The 21,098-nt window shown below is 44.2% G+C and overlaps 1 protein-coding gene across 1 annotated transcript in view; it reads left to right on the forward strand.

Annotated features, from left to right (window-relative positions):
• Positions 1-1,009: 1,009 nt before the first annotated feature.
• Positions 1,010-21,098, forward strand: part of vwa5b1 (von Willebrand factor A domain containing 5B1) — a 161,824-nt gene continuing 141,735 nt past the window's right edge. Inside the window, exons 1-2 of the mRNA XM_041207027.1 lie at positions 1,010-1,027; positions 2,411-2,549. Coding sequence (XP_041062961.1) covers positions 1,010-1,027; positions 2,411-2,549 — 157 coding nt within the window. The remainder of the gene's footprint in view (positions 1,028-2,410; positions 2,550-21,098) is intronic.

Below are 21,098 nucleotides of genomic sequence, written 5' to 3' on the forward strand. Positions count from 1 at the left end.
TGGCCTACATGTGGCTCCAGTTTCATAACAAAGTTGTTGACTTTTAATTATCTTCTGAAATGGCTGATCAAATCACTGCAGAAAACTTGAAGAAGAATAAAACTATACAGACCATCTGACCTCACATTAAGCACCAGAACGACAGCTCATCCTGCCCAGCTGACTCTGCAAACCTCACTAGTCTGGGGACCTGTGCCAAAAGTGTCCCTCAGAGTATAGCCAAGTCATAGTCATGGAATCATAGCTTACAACCAAAGCCCCAGACATTTCCATCACCATTCCTTAGTATGTCCTTTCCCATGTACCAAATAGGACTGATTCAGAACAAATCTAACAGCTCAAACTGGGAATCCATGAGGTGCTGTGGGCCATCAGCAGCAGAAAAATTGTATTTCACCATAATCTGTAACTTCATGGCCCAGTATGTCCCTCACTCTACAATTACTATTTAACAGAGTGCAGGAGGCCATGCCAGGAGCAGCACCAAGCATATGTAAAAATGAGGTGTCAACCTGCTGAAGCTACAACACAGAGCTACTTGCATGCTAAACAGTGAAAGCAGTAAGTGACAGAGCTAAGCGATCCCACAACCAGCAGATCCGATCTAAACTCTGCAGTCCTGCTACATCCAGTCGTGAATGGTGGTGGACAATTAAACAACTCATTGAGGAGGAGACTGCACAAATATCCCCATCCTTAATGATGGGGGAGCCCAGCACATCAATACAAAAGATAAGGCTGAAGCATTTGCAGTCATTTTCAGCCAAAAATACCAATTGGATGATCCACTTAGGCCTCCTTCTGAGGTCCCCAGCATTACAGACGCCAGTCTTCAGCCAAGTTGATTCACTCCATGTGATTTCTAGAAACGGCTGAATGTACTCGATACTGCAAAGACTATGGGCCCTGATACATTCCATCAATAGTACTGAAGACTTGTGCTCCAGAACTTGCCGCGCCCCTAGCCAAGCTGTTCACGTACAGCTACAACACTGGCATCTACCCGGCTATGTGGAAAATTGCTCAGGTATGTACACAAACCACAGGACGAACCTTGATAGCACAAGAGTAGGAAATGTAATGTATTAGGTGGGTTTGGAGTAAGGGAGAAAGTAATAAAGTCTAAATCAAGGTTACTGTGCATTTATGTGAATGCATGGAGTGTGGTGAATAAGATTGGTGTATATACAGGTTGACTTGTGGAAATATGATGTTGTAGCTATTACAGAGACCTGGCTCAAAGAAAGACTGGTCTAGATATTAAATATTCCTGGATACAAGGTTTTCAGGAAAGATAAGGAAGGAAAGTGGGAGGAGTGGTGATATTGATTAAGTAGAGCACTGCAATACTGGAGAAAGAAGATATCCAAGAGGTGTCAAGGACAAAAGGCTAGAGCTAAGGACGAAAAAGTGCAATTACATTGCTCGCTGTTGTCTATGGGACACCAACTCGTGGGGAGGATGTATAAGAACAAATTTGCAAGGAAATTACAGAGAGGTGCAAAAATTATAGATTAGTTATAATGGGGGACTTTAATTATCTGATTATAGACTGGGATAGTGGTAGTTTTTTTTAATTCATTCATGGGATGTGGGTGTCACTGGCCAGGCCAATATTTATTGCCCATCCCTAATTGTCCTTGAGAAGGTAAAGGGCTAGAAGTGGAGGGGGTGAGGAGGGAGGACAAGAGCTCAAAAGTGTGTTCAGGAGAATTTTCTACAGCAGTATGTGTCCAATCCAACAAGTAAAGTTGCACTGTTGGACCTGGTTCTTGGAAATGAGCTGGGCCAAGTGGATCAAGTGTCAGTGGGAGACCATTTAGGGGAAATAATCATTGTACAATCAGGTTTGGGTTGGTTATCGAAAAGAACAAAGAGCAATCCAAAGTAAAAGTAATGAATTGGGAAATGCCAGCTTCAATGGGGTAAGAATGGATCTGGGCTGAATAAATTGGAGTCAAAGGTTGGCAGGAAAAATGATAGCTGAACAATGGGCTATCTTCAAGAAGAGAAAGTTTGGGTACAGTCAATGTATGTTCCCATGGAGGGAAAAGGAAGGATAAACAAATTCAGAGCTCCCTGGATGACCGTAGATTTAGAGATTAACGTGAGGAAGGAGTGGTGTGCTCATGGGAGATGTCAGATAGACGATACAATGGAGAACCAGGCCGAATATAAAAGGTTCAGACGGGAAGTGCAAAACCAAATAAGAGAAACAAAGAGAGAGTATGAAAAGAGACTGGCAACTAACATAAAAGGGAATCTCAAAGTCTTTCATAGGCATATAAATAGTAAAAGAGTGGTAAGAGGAGAAGTAGGGCTGATTAGAGGCCAAAAAGGGGATTTACATATGGAGGCAGGGTGCATAGCTGGGGTATTAAATGAATACTTTTCATCTGTTTTTATCAAGGAAGAAGGTACGACCCAGGCCATAGTGAAAGAGGAGGTAATTAAAACACTAGAAAGATTTAAAATTGATAAGGAGGAAGCATTGGATAGATTCACTAGACTTGAGGTTGATAAGACTCCAGGATGCAATGCATCCAAAGGTACTGAGGGAAGTGAGAGTGAAAATTGCAGAGGCACTGGCCATAACTTTCCAATCATCCTTAGACTCAGAAGTGGTCTCGGAGGAGTGGAGAATTGAAAATGTTATATCCTTGCTCAAAAAAGTGTAACAATCAGCCCTGCAACTACAGGCCAGTCAGTTTAACTTTGGAGGTGGGGAAAATTCTAGAAACAATAAACCAGGACAAAATTAGTAGTCACATGGGTAAATGTGGATTAATTAAGAAAAGCCAGCATGAACTTGTTAGGGGAAAATCATGTTTAACTACTTGCTGGAGTTTTTTTAAAGAGTTAATAGAGAGGGTTGATGAGGGCAATGCTGTTGATGTGGTGTACATGGACTTCCAAAAAGCATTTGATATTGTGCCACACAACAGACTTGTGAAAAAAGGTAAAGGTCATGGAACAAAAGGGCCAGTAGCAACATGGATACAAAATTGGCTGAGTGACAGGAAACAGAGAGTAATGGTTAATGGGTGTTTTTTTGGGCTGGAGGAACGTTTGTAGTCGAGATCACCAGGGGTCAGTGTTGGGACCCTTGCTCTTTCTGATATATATTAACAATCTAGATCTTGGTTTACAGGGAAAAATTTCAAAATTTGCAGATGATACTCGGAAGCATTGTGAACTGTGAGGAGGACAGTGTAGAACTTCAAAGGGACATGAACAAATTGTGGAATGGGCTGACAGGTGGCAGATGAAGTTCATTACAGAGAAATGTGAAGTGATTCATTTTGGTAGGAAGAACATGGAGAGAAAGCACACAACTCTAAAAGGGGTGCAGGAGCAGAGTGGGTGCTGTACATGTATGCATAAGTCATTGAAGATGGCAGGAGAGGTTGAGAACACAGTTAATAAAGCATATAGGGGCATAGAGTACAAGAGCAACGAGGTTATGTTGACCTTTTATAGAACATAGTTCAACCTCAGCTGGACAGAGAAGAGAAGGAGAAACTGTTCCCACTGGTGAAAGAATTGAGAACAAGAGGGCACAGATTTTAAGTAATTGTTAAAGGAGGCAATAGTGATATGAGGACAAACTTTTTCACACATCGAGTGGTTAGGGGCCAAAATGCACTGCCTGTGTGTGTAGTGGAGGTAGGTTCAATCGAAGCATTCAAGACGGAATTAGATTGTTATCTATAAAGGAAAAGTGTTCGTGGTTATGGGAGAAGGTGGGAGGAATAGCACTAAGTGAATAGCACTCACTTGGAAAGTTGATGCAGACACAATGGGCCAAATGACCTCCTGCTGCTGGGTGTAGTTGATCACTCCGTGGAGCAGGGAGCCGGGTCAGCCTGGTGGAGCCGGGAGCTGGGACTGTGCGTGAGCAGAGATTCCAAAATGCAGCCTGGCAACTAGTGTGGGACACAGCCTGGGATGACGTAATTGTGTGGGACAAATAGTGTGGGACACAGCCTGGGATGACGTAATTGGCAAATTGGTAAAAGGCAAATTAGTGCAGCTTTGGAACTGAGTACATACCTTGGAGTTTGGTGAGTGGGGGAGTTCGGTAATGAGGGGAAGGAGGTGTTCCTTTCCTTTTGCTTTTTCTACCTTTTTCACCCTGTAGAAATAGGTTCTTACTCTATTACAGGGAAAGGAGCGAGCTGTTTGGTCAGTACCTGGTAAGTGGCTCAGCTCAATTCTTGTCCTAAGGTTTAAGGTAGTATATGAAATGGTGGTAAAGTTAATAAAATCTATAAAAAAGAAAAATAAGTAAGTGAATAATATAATTTAATAATTAATTGAAGCAAATTAAGGATGGCAGGACAGATGATATGTCAAGGCTGTAGCATGTGGAAACTCCTGGGTGCCTGTGTAATCCAGAGTAGACACGTCTGCAGTGTCTGTGGCTCGAGGAGGTTCGGCTCAGGGTCACCGAGCTGGAGGCTGAGCTGCAGACACTGCAACACATCAGGGAGGGGGAAAGTTACCTGGATGCTTTGTACCAGGCGACAGTCACACCACTTAGGGTAGGGTCTCTTGATTTGATCTGTGCTCAGGGACAGGAGGGTCTGACTGCGAGTGAGGCAGGTAAAGGGAGCTGGAGGGCAGGAGTGTCAGTCTGTGAAATTGCCCAATAGGTTTGAGGTTCTCTCATCTTGATTGGATGATAATGGGGGCTGCATGTTGAATGAACAAACTGACCATGGCACCGTGGTACAGCAAGCAATTCAAGTGGGGGGAGCAAAAAAGGAACGTAGTAGTAGCAGGGGACAGTATAGTGAGGGGATTGACACTGTTTCCTAAGCAAAGAGCAAGAGGCCTGAAGGCTGTGTTGCCTGCCCAGTGCCAGGGTTCGGGACATCTGCTCAGGGCTGGAGAGGAATTTGCTGTGGGAGAGGGAGGTTCTGCATAGTCAGCATGATGAGCTAGGCACTAAATTAAATAGCAGAACCTAAAAGATAATAATTCCTGGATTATTACCTGGTGGTAATTTCTGGATTAGTGGCAAAGTGGTATTGTCACTGGACTAGTACGCTGATACTCAGGGTAATGCTCTGGGGACCTGAGTTTGAATCCAGCTCAGCACATGGTGAAATTTGAATTCAATACAAAATATTGGAACTAAAAGCCCAGGAAACTATTGTTGATTGTTGTAAAAACCCACCTGGTTCACTAATGTCCTTTAGGGAAGGAAATCTGCCATCCTTGCCTAGTCTGGCCTACATGTGATTCCATACCCACAGCAATGTGGTTGACTCTTAAATGCCCTCTGAAATGGCCAAGCAAACCACTCAGTTCGCAAGGCCAGTTAGGGATGGCCAATAAATTTATTTCAGATTTCCAGCATCTGCAGTATTTTGCTTTTATCCTAGATAATCATGGAGTACCTTATCATTAATATTGAACTGCTTCCCCCATTCTGCTTGTTCATCAGTTGAACTATCCCTACCTCTCCCTGTCTGAACCTTAAAACCACATCATTTTAAAATTTTTCTCCCATTTCCTTTCATGCCCTTTTCTAAGATTACCTTATCCACGAGGCACACATTCTAGAACATAAACTATAGGAGCAGAATAGGCCATTCAGCCCCTCGAGTCTGCTCCACCATTCAATAAAATCATGGTTAATCTAATTGTGGTCTTAACTCTACTTTCCTGTCTGTCCCTATAATCTTTAACTCCCTTGTCAATCAAAGCTCTCTCTAACTCAGGGACAGAGGTGGGAATCTGTGTGTGGAGCCAGAAGAAATGGGAGAGATACTGAATGAATACTTCTCATCAGTATTCACCAAATAGAAGGACTTAGCGATCGATTTGTCTAGGGAAGAGTGTGTAGACAGCCTGGATCATGTTGAGATCAAAAAAGAGGAGGTGTTAGGTGTCTTGAAGAATATTAAGGTGGATAAGTCCCCAGGGCCAGATGGGATCTATCCCAGACTACTGAGGGAGGCAAGGGAGGAGATTGCTGGGGCCTTGACAGAAATCTTTGTATCCTCACTGGCTACAGGTGAGGTCCCAGAGGACTGGAGAATGGCCAATGTTGTTCCATTGTTTAAGAAGGGTAGCAGGGATAATCCAGGAAATTACAGGCCGGTGAGCCTTACATCAGTGGTAGGGAAATTATTGGAGAAGATTCTTCGTGACAGGATTTACTGCCATTTGGAAGCAAATGGGCATATTAGTGAGAGGTAGCATGGTTTTGTGAAGGGGAGGTCGTGTCTCACTAACTTGATCGAGTTTTTTGGGGAAGTGACAAAGATGATCGATGATGGAAGGGCAGTGGATGTTATATACGTGGATTTCAGTAAGGCCTTTGACAAGGTCCCTCTTGGAAGACTGGTACAGAAGGTAAAGTCACACGGGATCAGAAGTGAACTGGCAAGATGACAGAACTGGCTTGGTCATAGAAGACAGAGGGTAGCAGTGGAAGGGTGCTTTTCTGAATGGAGAGCTGTGACTAGTGGAGTTCCACAGGGATCAGTGCTGGGACCTTTGCTGTTTGTAGTATACACAAATGATTTAGAGGAAACTCGGATAATTAGTAAGTTTGCAGATGACACTAAGGTTGGAGGAGTTGCAGATGGTGAAGAGGATTGTCAAAGGATACAACGGGACATAGATCGGTTGGAGACCTGGGCGGAGAAATGGCAGATGGAGTTTAATCCGGACAAATGTGAAGTAATGCATTTTGGAAGGACTAATACAGGCAGGAATTATACAGTAAATGGCAGAACCTTTAAGTGCATCGATGGGCAGAGGGATCTGGGTGTACAGGTCCACAGGTCACTGAAAGTGGCAGCGCAGGTGGAAAAGGTAGTCAGGAAGGCATATAGCATGCTTGCCTTCATTGGCAGGGGTATTGAGTATAAAAGCTGGGAAGTCATGCTGCAGCTGTATAGAACCTTGGTTAGGCCACACTTGGAATATTGTGTGCAATTCTAGTCACCACATTACCAGAAGGATATGGAGGCATTGGAGAGGGTGCAGAGGAGGTTTACCAGGATGCTGCCTGGTCTGGAGGTTATTAGCAATGAGGAGAGGTTGGAGAGACTTGGATTGTTCTCACTAGAGCAACGGAGATTGAGGGGTGACTTGATAGAAGTTTACAAAATTATGAGTGGCATGGACAGAGTAGATAGTCAGAAGCTTTTTCCCAGGGTGGAAGAGTCAATTACTGGGGGACATAGATTTAAGGTGAGAGGAGAAAACTATAGAGGAGATGTGCAGGGCAAGTTTTTTACGCAGAGAGTAGTGTGTGTCTGGAATTCGCTGCCAGAGGAGGTGGTGGAAGCAGGTACGATAGTGGTGTTTAAGAGGCAGCTTGACAAATACATGAATAGGATGGGAATAGAGGGGTACGGACCCCGGAAGTGCAAAATGTTTTAGTTGACGGGCAATATGATCGGCGCAGGCTTGGAGGGCCGAAGGGCCTGTTCCTGTGCTGTACTTTTCTTTGTTCTTTGTTCTAACTCAGCCTGGAATATATCCTGTCCCCTTAACCCCATTTCCCACTAAAATACTGACTGCCAACTTTCTTTTCTGGTGCTTGCTAACCTTGAAAATATTTTCCTCTCTTATTCGCTTTTTCGGAATGATCAAACCCACACCCCACTCCTTCCTCACCCTCCTGTGTGGGGTCTATTCCAACATCTGTAATGATAATGAAATAAATGAAAATTTGTTTGCAGTTCCACTGTCAGGTGGCCTCTGAAGAAGGAAATAGATGGCAGAGGAAGAAAGAGATTTGCCCTCTAGTGGAGAAGCAGTGACTGAAGGAAGAGATAGAGAGATAGAGGGATGGCTGGGCAGGAGGGAGAGGAATTTTGCTTTGGCATCTTGCAGTATGAAACCTGTCATCAAAACCCCCCCTGGTCCAGAGAACTTGTAAAACTGAAAGTCAGTCACATGCAAACATCTCTGGCATCAAATATTGGAAAGAGCATAACTGAGTAAAGTGCTGTTAGTGATTAAGCATATTATGATCCTACTCCCAAAGTGTCAGGATATTAAATTTCCTAAATGGGATGGAAAGTTGTCATTTTCAAGCTTTACTTGACCCTCCGCAGTAGAGATTCACTCTCCACGGTGCCAGTGATTTTGACACTAGTGATTCGCTCTCCACGGTGCCAGTGATTTTGACACTAGAGATTCACTCTCCACGATGCCAGTGACTTTGACACTAGTGATTCATTCTCCACGGTGCCAGTGATTTTGACACTAAAGATTCATTCTCCACGGTGCCAGTGATTTTGACACTAGTGATTCATTCTCCACGGTGCCAATGACTTTGACACTAGTGATTCATTCTCCACGGTGCCAATGACTTTGACACTAGTGATTCACTCTCCACGGTGCCATGATTTTGACACTAAAGATTCACTCTCCATGGTGCCAGTGATTTTGACACTAGTGATTCACTCTCCACGGTGCCAGTGATTTTGACACTAAAGATTCACTCTCCATGGTGCCAGTGATTTTGACACTAGTGATTCACTCTCCACGGTGCCAATGACTTTGACACTAGTGATTCATTCTCCACGGTGCCATGATTTTGACGCTAAAGATTCACTCTCCACGGTGCCAGTGATTTTGACACTAGTGATTCATTCTCCACGGTGCCAGTGATTTTGACACTAGTGATTCATTCTCCACGGTGCCAGTGATTTTGACACTAGTGATTCACTCTCCACGGTGCCAGTGATCTTGACACTAGTGATTCATTCTCCACGGTGCCAGTGACTTTGACACTAGTGATTCATTCTCCACGGTTCCAGTGACTTTGACACTAGTGATTCATTCTCCACGGTGCCAGTGATTTTGACGCTAAAGATTCACTCTCCACGGTGCCATGACTTTGACACTAGTGATTCACTCTCCACGGTGCTAGTGATTTTGACACTAAAGATTCACTCTCCACGGTGCCATGATTTTGACACTAAAGATTCACTCTCCATGGTGCCAATGATTTTGACACTAAAGATTCACTCTCCATGGTGCCAGTGATTTTGACACTAGTGATTCACTCTCCACGGTGCCAGTGATTTTGACACTAAAGATTCACTCTCCATGGTGCCAGTGATTTTGACACTAGTGATTCACTCTCCACGGTGCCAATGACTTTGACACTAGTGATTCATTCTCCACGGTGCCATGATTTTGACGCTAAAGATTCACTCTCCACGGTGCCAGTGATTTTGACACTAGTGATTCATTCTCCACGGTGCCAGTGATTTTGACACTAGTGATTCATTCTCCACGGTGCCAGTGATTTTGACACTAGTGATTCACTCTCCACGGTGCCAGTGATCTTGACACTAGTGATTCATTCTCCACGGTGCCAGTGACTTTGACACTAGTGATTCATTCTCCACGGTTCCAGTGACTTTGACACTAGTGATTCACTCTCCACGGTGCCAGTGATTTTGACACTAGTGATTCACTCTCCACGGTGCCAGTGATCTTGACACTAGTGATTCATTCTCCACGGTGCCAGTGACTTTGACACTAGTGATTCATTCTCCACGGTTCCAGTGACTTTGACACTAGTGATTCACTCTCCACGGTGCCAGTGATTTTGACGCTAAAGATTCATTCTCCACGGTGCCAGTGACTTTGACACTAGTGATTCACTCTCCACGGTGCCATGATTTTGACACTAAAGATTCACTCTCCATGGTGCCAGTGATTTTGACACTAGTGATTCACTCTCCACGGTGCCAGTGATTTTGACACTAAAGATTCACTCTCCACGGTGCCAGTGATTTTGACACTAAAGATTCACTCTCCACGGTGCCAGTGATTTTGACACTAGTGATTCACTCTCCATGGTGCCAGTGATTTTGACACTAGTGATTCATTCTCCACGGTGCCAGTGATTTTGACACTAGTGATTCACTCTCCACGGTGCCAGTGATTTTGACACTAAAGATTCACTCTCCACGGTGCCAGTGATTTTGACACTAAAGATTCACTCTCCACGGTGCCAGTGATTTTGACACTAGTGATTCATTCTCCACGGTGCCAGTGATTTTGAAAGTTCTTCCTGTCTTGATTATGTGCTGCCTGATTTGAACTGAGATAACTTAAATACAAGGAATAGTGATTTAACAAAAATCAAATCAGCGTTATTGTCACAAATACTGAAAACAGATTAGTTCAAAGACAGCACAATATTAGCAAGGAATCACCAGCAAAGCACTCAACAGCTTTCTAATATAACTTCGATTCTTAGCTGTTCGAGGCCAGGATTTTGTTTTACTTAATTATTGGTGTGAATTGTTACTACAGTACTTTCCCAGTAATGCCTATATCTGATCAACATCTAATTACACACAACATAATGAACAGAACTTTGATTTGAGTTTGAAGTTCACTTCACCAACAACAACTTGCACTCACAAAGTGCCTCTAACATAAAAAAAAGTTCCATACACTTCAAGGACTCTCAAATCAGCAAGCACACAAGGAGGCCTTTTAGTCCAATGTGTATGTTTCAGCTCTTTAAAGGAGCTTTCCAAGGCAGATTTTAGCAAACTAGAAATACATTAGTAAGCAGGACCTCAAAGGTAGCAGTCTCCAGATTGCTCCTGGCGCCATGTGCTAGTGAGTATGGAAATAATGAATAAATTAATTTTACCAACTCCCCTTCTGCACAATAATGCAGTGACTATAGTTTATTTTCTATAAAAGATGCAACACTCACTATGCTTGTGTTACTTTCATTCTTCTTTCAGCTTCTCCCATTTTACTTGGGGTTACCACAATGCTGGTTGATCACCCTTTTCTATCTCCTCCCTTTAGTCATCCATTCCTCTTCCAATCCTGCTGCATCGTTCCATCTTGTCTTAAGCCCCCCCTCTTCTCCTCCTTAGCAATCCCATCTTCAACACTCGTCTCATCACATCATCTCTCTCTCTCTGTAACATATAACCATACCATTTCAATCCCAAAGTACTTGGCAACTTTCTGTGATGCTCCCACTATCTCCACTGACCCACTGATGTGCTGGTTCTTAATTTTGTCCTTTCTCATTACCCCACACATCCATCTCAGCACCTGCAACTCCTTAGTATCTAGTTGTTGTTCCTCTCTTCTAGATGTTGCCCAAGTTTCTGCACTATATAACCAGGCCAGTCTCACACAACTCTTGTTGATTCTTCCTCCCAGTTTCAGCAATACTTATCTATCACAGAACACACTAATGCACTTGTTCCAATTATTCTAACCAGGGCTAATCCAATGCTTAATTTCCATTTCCTTCCTTCCATCTTCTGCCACTTCTGACCCCCAGGTACTTGAAATGACTCACTTTCTCCAAATCTTCATCCATAAACTTTACACCTTCACTCTCATCCTCTTCCCTAGACTCAAATTGACAATCCATAAATTAGATCTTGGGTCTCTTGATCTTCATACCTGTGTCTTCCAGTGTTTTTCTCCAATTTTCCTTTCACTTAGTCATGTTCCCATCATCCCCACCACAAAGCACAATGTCATCTGCAAATATCATTAACTATGGAACTTCCTGCCTCACTTGTTCAGTTAGAAGATCCATGACAATCAGGAAGAGGAAGGGACTCAGTTTTGATCCTTGGTCCATTCCAACTTTACCTTTGAAACTCCCACTCTCCCCTATGTTACTTTCATTGATCCCACAAATCCCCTCAAACAGGGGTAGAAAGCACAGAAGGCAGCACAATGGTTCTAATATCAATACATTCCCCAACTCATCTTTATGCAACATTTTCATACAAATCACATTGTCCAGTTAACAATTCTTATTGGCAGTGTATAAACTAAAATCACATTCTAAATGCTTTTCACATTCCAAGCATCTATTGTCATTCTTTAGTCCATTATCATTTCAAACTACAATTAGCGTATGATTTAGTTTCAGACTATTCCAATTGTCTCAGTTCCATTATCAAAGGACAATCATAGTGTATATCTCTGATTCAGACTACAGTGCTAATACATAATTCAATATAAACTGCTCATTTGCGATTCATATTTCAATTCCAAGGCCATTGACCATCTAAATGTTTTCAAACCGGTATGTTCCCCCACATGAACCCAAGGCACAACTTGGTTCTTCTTTCAAACAGCTTTGCTTAAATGAAATTGCATGGTGATGGGGAAAAGGCAGGGCAATGGCACTAGGTCACAATGCTCATTTGGAGAGCCGGTACAGACATGATGGGCCAAATGGCCTCCTGTGCTGTTGAAATTCTGTGATTTTGTGATACTTTTGATGGAAAAGTTTCACATTCTGATTGCTTTTCTCATTTAAATATTCTCATTTTTCCTTCTGTTATTTCAAAGAACTAACCAGCAGGCATGTGAGGGGCTGGTTATTGTGGAGTTGTTTTTGGCTGGTTTGCCTGATCTGATTGGACTGGGCACTGAGCTGTAACCACATAGACACAGCGATTAAAATTCAGCTTCACTGAGAATGACAAGGGAGCAGATTATGTTCAGTAAAATGATAATTGTCAAATAAACTACTTTGCATTAAAAAAATTCCACAGCAGTGACTGTCAGGTTTCTGTGCTGCAGGTTTGCCCATAACCTTGGGTTTCATGGGTACTTAAAGGCACTTTGAAACATTATAATGTGACAAAGCATAATCATAGACCGTTCAGCATGTCAGAATAATGGGCAGGATTTTCCCATGGGCTTCAGGACCTGATGTCAGGATCTATTGGAGGTTCTGAGCCCGCACTTGCTCCAGTACATCTGGAGATGCAATTTTCCCAGGCGCAGCCTCTGAACTGACCACCATCAGGACTGTGTGCTGGTCCCAACGCCATCAGCACAATCAATGGCCAGCAGCACTGATACCTCCTGGACAGGCTAGTGCTGCTGAGGCACTTGGAGATGTGGAGAAACTCTTGGACATGAAATATATGAGTCCAAGGGAAGCCAGTATGACCGTTGGAGCAGAAAGGGAAATCCCTCCGGATGGATCGCATATGTGAATTGCACTGCCTGTGGCCCGGATTTTGGGACATTGCCCCTCCAGTTCCGATTGGCATTCCCCATCTCCCCCACAGCCTGCCACAGGGAGGCCACCATTGACTTGACGGCTGCCACACATGAAGGGGGGAGATGGTGGGCGAAGTCCTCCACTACTGGAAAAATGCCAAAGAGGCTGCAAAATCGCCCCTAATTGATTCCTGTGTGATGTTAATTGCTGTCCTACCCCTTGCAACAATTCACTTCCCAGCCCACCTCTGGGGAAAAATCCCTGGCAGCAGGAATGCATCCAGGAACTGTATTCTCTCAGTGCCCCTGTCTCCAAGCCGACTATTAAAAGGCCATGAAAACTCAGCTTTACAGAATAGATGAAAATAAATAAACACTGAATGGAAGAGAAGAATTGGCAGATGGAATGAGGAGTTTGGGTCAAACTAGAAGATGAGAAAGTTTTGAGAACATTTTTGAAAGCAGATAGGGTGGAAATTAAATAGGGGGAATTGAAGAGGGAATCCCAGGAGGCAAGAACACTGTGATTGTAAGAATTGATGCAAGTGGGGAAATAGGGCAGAGTAGTATTAGAGGAACTAAAGGTATAAAGAGGGACATAGTGATGAAAGGGGTAACTGAGGTGAGATGGGACCAGACTCTGGCACATTTGAAAGCAAGAACAAAAGTATGAAATTAATGTGGAGGAGCACAGGGAGCGGATGGATCCTGGTGAGAACTAGTGAGATAATGGATGCATTGGTTTTAATTTTCCAAAATTCCCTAGATTCTGGAATGGTCCCATCAGATTGGAAAATAACAAATGTGATTCCTCTATTCAAGAAAGGAAGGAGACAGAAAACAGGAAACTCTAAGCCAGTTAGCTTAACAACTGCAGTAGGGAAATTGCTGAAATCTATAACTAAGGAGATTATAACGGGCACTTAGAAAATCTCAAAGCAATTAGACTGAGTCAACATGATTTTCTAAAAGGGAAATCATGTTTGACTAACTTATTGCAGTTCTTTGAGGAAGTAACAAGCAACATGAATAAAGGGGGACATGTGGATGTGCTGTACTTAGATTTCCAGAAGGCATTTGACAAGGTGGCACATCAAAGGTTACTACACAAAATAAGAGCTCATGGTGTAGGGGGTAACATGTTATCATGGATAGAAGATTGGTTAGCTAACAGGAAGCAAAGAGTAAGAAGAAATGTGTCTTTTTCAGGTTGGCAACTCGTGATGAGTGGAGTGCTACAGGGATCAGTGCTGGGGCCTGAACTATTTACAATTTATATCAATGACTTGTGTAAAGGGATCGATGTATGGTTGCTAAGGTTGCTGATAACACAAGGATAGGTAGGGAAGTAAGTTGTGAAGAGGAAATAAGGAGTTTGCAAAGGGATATAGATAGGTTGAGTGGGCAAAAATTTGGCAGATGGAGCACAATGTGGGAAAATGTAAACTTGTTCAATTTGGCAGAAAGATTAGAAAAGCAGCAAATTATTTAAATGGAGCAAGACTGCAAAACTCTGAGGTATGGAGGGATCTGTGTGCCCTGGTAGATGAATCAGGAAACGTTAGAGTGCAGGTACAGTGAGTGATTAGGAAGGCAAATGGAATGTTGTTTATTGCAAGGGAATGGAATATAAAAGTAGGGATGAAGTCTCATGGCACCAGGTCAAACCACGTACTGCCATGCCCTCCTGACCACTAGGAGGCATCACTGAGGGTGGCAAGGATGCAGAGTGTACCCTGGGTAGGGGACTTTAATGTCTATCACCAAGAGTGGCTCATCAGCACCACTACTGACCGAGCTGGCTCAGTCCTAAAGGACATAGCTGCTAGACTGGGTCGACAGCAGGTGGTGAGGGAACCAACAAGACGGAAATACATGCTTGACCTCATCCTCACCAACCTGCCTGCTGCAGGTGCATCTGTCCATGACAGTATCGGCAGGAGTGACCACTGCAAAGTCCTTGTGGAGATGAAGTCCCACCTTCACATTGAGAATAACCTCTATCGTGCTGTGTGGCACTGCCACTGTGCTAAATGGGATAGATTTCAAACAGATTTAGCAATTCAAGACTGGACATCCATGAGGCGCTGTGGGCCATCAGCAGCAGCAGAATTGTACTTAAACACAATCTGTAACCTCATGGCCCAGCATATCCCCCACTCTACCATTACTATCAAGCCAGGGGATCAACCCTGGTTCAATGAAGGGCACAGGAGGACATGCCAGGAGCAGCACCAGACATACCTAAAAATGAGGCATCAAACTGGTGAAGCTGCATCTCAGAACTACTTGCATGCCAAACAGCATAAGCAGCATGGAATAGAGAGCAAAATGATCCCACAACCAATAGATCAGATCTAAGCTCTGCAGCCCTGCCACATCCAGTCGTGAATGGTGGTGGACAATTAAACAACTCGCTGGAGGAGGAGGCTCTGCAAATATCCCCATCCTTAAAGATAGGGGAGCCCAGCACATCGGTGCAAAAAACAAGTCTGAAGTGTTTGCAACCATCTTCAAGCAGACGTATTGAATGGATGATATATCTTGGCCTCGTCCTGAGGTTCCCAGCATCATAGGTGCCAGACTTCAGCAAACTCGATTCACTCCACGAGATACCAACTAACAGCTGAAGGCACTGGATACTGCAAAGGCTATGGGCCCTGACAATATTCAGGCAATAGTACTGCAGACTTGTGCTCCAGAACTTGCTGCGCTCCTAGCCAAGCTGTTCACGTACAGCTACGACACTGACATCTACCCAGCTATGTGGAAAATTGCCCAGGTATGTCCTGTACACAAAAAGCAGGACACATCCAACCTGGCCAATTACCACCCCATCAGTCAACTCTCCATCATAGTAAAGTAATGAAAAGGGTCATCAACAGTGCTATCAAGCAGCACTTGCTTAGCAATAACCTGCTCGCTGACACTCAGTTTGGGTTCCGCCAGGGCCACTCAGCACCTGACCTCATTACAGCCTTGGTCCAAACATGGACAAAAGAGCTGAACTCCTGAGGTGAGGTGAGGTGAGAGTGACTGCCCATGACATCAAGGCAGCATTTGACCGAGTGTGGCATCAAGGAGCCCTAGCAAAATTGGAGTCAATTGGGAATCAAGGGAAAACTCTCCACTGGTTGGAATCATACCTAGCACAAAAGAAGATGGTTGTGGTTGTTGAAGATCAGTCATCTCAGCTCCAGGACATCACTGCAGGAGTTCCTCAGGGTAGTGTCCTCGGCCCAATCATCTTCAGCTGTTTCATCAATGACCTTCCTTCCATCATAAGGTCAGAAGTGGGGATGTTCGCTGATGATTGCACAACATTCAGCACCATTCGCAACTCCTCAGATACTGAAGCAGTCCATGTCCAAATGCAGCAAGACCTGGACAATATCCAGGCTTGGGCTGACAAGTGGCGAGTAACATTCACACCACACAAGTGCCAAGTAGTGACCATGTCCAACAAAGTAGAATCCAACCATGGCCCCTTGACATTCAATGGCATTACCATCACTGAATCTCCCATTATCAACGTCCTGGGGGTTACCATTGACCAGAAACTGAACTGGACTCACCATATAAATACTGTGGCTACAAGACAATTTCAGAGGCTGGGAATCGTGCAATAAGTAACCCACCTCCTGACTCCCCAAAACTTGTCCATCATCTACAAGGCACAAGTCAGGAGTGTGATGGAATACTCCCCACTTGCCTGGATGAGTGCAGCTCCCACAACACAAGAAGCTTGACACTGTCCAGGACAAAGCAGCCCACTTGATTGGCACCACATCCACAAACATTCATTCCCTCCACCAGCGACGCAGAGTAGCAGCAATGTGTACCATCTACAAGATGCACTGCAGGAACTCACCAAGGCTCCTTAGACAGCACCTTCCAAACTCATACATGGATAACAAAACACGGGACTTACTTTCATTCATCCTTCCTCCCTCTTATAAAATCTTATATAATCTTCAGCATTTCTTTCCCCTTTAACTTATTTTAGTATTTTACACCTGGGACGATGCATCCATGATCACATCTTTACTAGCAATGTGAACAATCTTTACATTGAATGGCTGAAACAATAGACTCCATCTAAACAGTCTTGCATTTTGAGTTTTAAACTTTTCAATGAATGTCAGTGGATTATGGTCAGTCTAGATTAGTGTTTCTTTGTTATCGTGTCAGACATAAACTTCAAAGTGTTGAAGAGACAACAACAATGCTGGAGTTTCTTTTTCCACTGTATTGTACTTGCTCTGATATTGATTTAGTTTCTTGGAAAAGTACCCCACTGGCTTCTCTACGCCTAATTGATCATCTTGTATTAGGACTGCACCTACCCCCAAGTCGCTAGCATCAGTTGTCATTTTAAAAGGTTTGGTCAAGTCGGGGCGGCCAGCACAGGTTCATTTATTAAGATTGCCTTCAGCTTTTCAAAGGCAGCTTGACAATTTGCTGACCAAACCACTTTTGCCTGTTTTCCTAACAAGTTGGTGAGAGGTACAGCTATTGTGCTGAAGTTAGGCACAAAGTTCCTAAGTAACCTTATTAGATCTTTAACAAAAACAAAATTACGTGGAAAAACTCAGCGGGTCTGGCAGCATCTGCGGAGAGGAACACAGTTAACGTTTCGAGTCCGTATGACTCTTCAGCAGAACTAAGGAAAAATAGAAAAGGGGTGAATTATAAGCTGGTTTAAGGGGGGGGGTCGTGCGACAAGAAGAGCTGGATAGAGGACCAGTGATGAGGGCATAAGGGTATGAAACTAAGTCCTTTGCTGAGCACTGAACGTTCAGCATCGGAGAGGGCAAGGTCAGGGGGTATGGTGAATACACAAATACATGAGGGATGGAACTTCAGTTGAAATGCACGTGGGGTAAGTTGGAGATTTCTGTGGATTTCAACTGAAGTTCCATCCTTCATGTTTCAAACCCACCCAGGATTACAGGTATCTCCGGGACATACAACGCTCCTCGGACTGCTGTTCCCGTCGCATTCTGAGATCCACACTCAGTGCCATGCGCCGCCATATGAACACACTCGACCTCTCCCTCCAGCAGCATCGCCGTACCCTTTTTCAAAGCTGCGCGTGCCCCCAGTTTCATTTTATTCTTCGTCTCATCCGAAACCTCAGCAAGAAACTTTTTCTCTTTCTCTCAAGGAACACAAGCTCCAACAACTCATCAACACCAACACCAATCCAGGACCCTCCACCTGCCCCTCTGTCCCCATCCCATCTTCTAATCCCAGCCCCAGCCATGTATTCACTATACCCCCTGACCTTCCCCTCTCCGTTGCTGAACATTCAGTGCTCAGCAAAGGACTTAGTTTCATACCCTTACGCCTTCATCTCAATGAGTTTCGGGCTCGGCACGATGCTGAACTCTTCTTCCGCCGTCTTCGTCTCCGGGCTCACTTCTTTGGGCAGGAGTCCTCTCCCCATTCAATGGATCCTTTTACCCACCTCCAATATTCTCCCTCCGCCTGGACCCCTCCCTCTGGATTCTTACCTTCTCTTGATCCACCTATCACTGGCCCTCTATCCAGCTCTTCTTGTCCCAATCCCCCTTAAACCAGCTTATATTTCACCCCTTTTCTATTTTTCCTTAGTTCTGTTGAAGAGTCATGCGGACTCGAAACATTAACTGTGTTCCTCTCCACAGATGCTGAGTTTTTCCAGGTATTTTTGTTTTTGTTTTTGTTTCGGATTTCCAGCATCCACAGTTTTTTGCTTTTATCTTATTAGATCTTTCCTTGGTCCCTCCTCTAAATATGAGAACACCGTGTCTAACTGTCCCAGTATTGTCATGTGGGTGGTCGAATCGTAGGAGGTTCACTTTGGACACTGTCTACTTCTCCTTCTACCTTGCCCTTTCTGCCTCTGTCACCCTCCACTACTCCTACCACCTGCCACACTTGCTCTGCCTCATCATCTTCTCTGTGATGATGTTGTTTCGATATGTTAATGTGACGTTAACTGTTTCTTCTTCCTACACTCAGGAGTATCTATCAGGTAAATCACTTTACTAACTCTCCTAACTGTCTTGTGGGGGCCACTGAATTTCACTCTCAGGGGTTCAACCTGCAAAGGTAATAATACTGATACTTCATCTCCTGCTTGGAACTTTCTATTTGTAGCATAGTTGTCTGCCCATTCTTGTAGTTTGGCTTGGGAAATTTTTAAGTGCTGTCATCCTGTTTTACCTGCTCCTGTGAGTCTTTCTAGAAACATGGACACATAATCCAACACAGAGGATTCGTCTTTCTGCCATAGGAACTTTTCCTTAATCACTTTTAATAGACCTCTTATTTCATAACCATAGATCAATTCATAGGAATAAATCCAGTAGATTCATTTGGGGAATCCCAAGTAGCAAATAGTAAGACAACTAATCCTTTGTCCAAGTTGTTCAGGTATTCTTGGCAATAGGTCTTAATCATGGTTTTGAGAATCTGATGGTATCTCTCTAAAGCTTCTTGTGCCTGTGGGTGATAGGTGGGAGACTATAGTTGTCTGATACCCAAATTGTTGATTATGTCCTGGAAAATTTTAGACATGAAGTTAGAACCTTGGTCAGATTGTATTTCAATTGGCCATAATGAGTGGAAAACTAAGTTAACTTTTCCACTGCCACCTTAGTTGTAACGCTCCTTAAAGGAATAGCTTCTGGAAATCGGGTTGTCATATCCATGATTGTAAGGATTTATTGATGACCTGCTTTTGTTTTGGGTAATGGTCCTACACAATCTACTAATACCCGACTAAATGGTCTTCAAAAACTGGTATGGGTATTAAAGGTGCTGGTTTGATTACTATCACGACTCACTGGGGATAGTGCGCTGTAATATCAAGTCTCACTGTTTCCCGAGCCGTGAAACGTTTGACCAAACCACCAGATTGCCCCAGTTCTACAGAACTATTTAATTTAGGTTAACAGAATATGAGCACCCGGTTTGTAAACTTAATAAGTAAATAACTGTTTATAGAACAAATTGTCTTTAACTAATGGCAAAAGAAAGAAATATGAACTGCTAACTTCTAACTCAATAACTTAAGCTCTACCCATTCATAAACCCTTATACACAAACACACACACACATAAGTCACACGAAACACGGGTTTTAAGGGTGAGATAAAACAGTTCAATAGCACTGACACGTGTGTCTCTGAGCTGGTGGAGGGTGCGTGTGAGTGCTGTGACAGTTCTTCCAGAGCTTCCTCTTCGGACATGGTCCTGGGGCTCACACTGGTGCTAGACTGGCTTGGCAGTCTTGATCTGACGGTGCCTAGAAAATAGAGAACAGTGTTTCAGTTAATGAGCATGAGCTAGGTAAGACTGCACGTGACTCATTGTGATTGTCAGGAGTTGATGAGGTGATGGAGCTGTGATCCTCATTGGGTTGGTGGGAGAGGCCGATCTCCCCTTCCCCACAGGAGCGATCTCTGCCCTCCTCCAACCAGCTCGGCTGCAGCCTCCTCAAAGTGAGGGTGGTGATATTGGCCGCCCCTCCCCCGGTCTACGCTCTCCCAAGCATGTTGTGTGCCAGCTTATCCTGTACGAAGAAGAGAGAAAGGGATGTGATGAGATGGGATGGATCAGAGGTTGGGTGAGATGCGCGTCCCCTGTCTGTGGTGAGCCCTCCCCAGAAGGGCCAGAGTAGGGAGCGTGAGCAACATGATCGATAGGATGGTGGTGAAGTGAAAGTCTCGGTAAGAGAATGAGTGTTGATATGTGTCCCCTGCTAATGGTTGTGTGAGATCCCTGAAGAGAGCAGCCATTTGAGTGCATGATGCCATGATGAGAGTTTGATATTGGAGGGAGTTGAAGGATGACTTACCCTGGCAGAGCAGATGAGATCATTCATCCTCTTCCTGCACTGGGTGGCATTTCAGGCGTGGTTGCCAGTCACGCTGACCTGCTCTGTGACGGCCTCCTAGGTCGGAGAGGTGAGGCTGGTCTGTTTCCTGCAGCCGCCCCTGGGATACAGGACTTGCCTGTGTGCTTACACTCCTCTGACCAAGGCCTGGAGGGCCTGGTGGGTGAAGCCGGTGCTGCCTCCTTCCTGAGGCTCTCAACCTTCTTCTCCTG

This window comes from Carcharodon carcharias, chromosome 15 (genome assembly GCF_017639515.1).
Source record: "Carcharodon carcharias isolate sCarCar2 chromosome 15, sCarCar2.pri, whole genome shotgun sequence".
Taxonomy (NCBI): Eukaryota; Metazoa; Chordata; class Chondrichthyes; order Lamniformes; family Lamnidae; genus Carcharodon; species Carcharodon carcharias.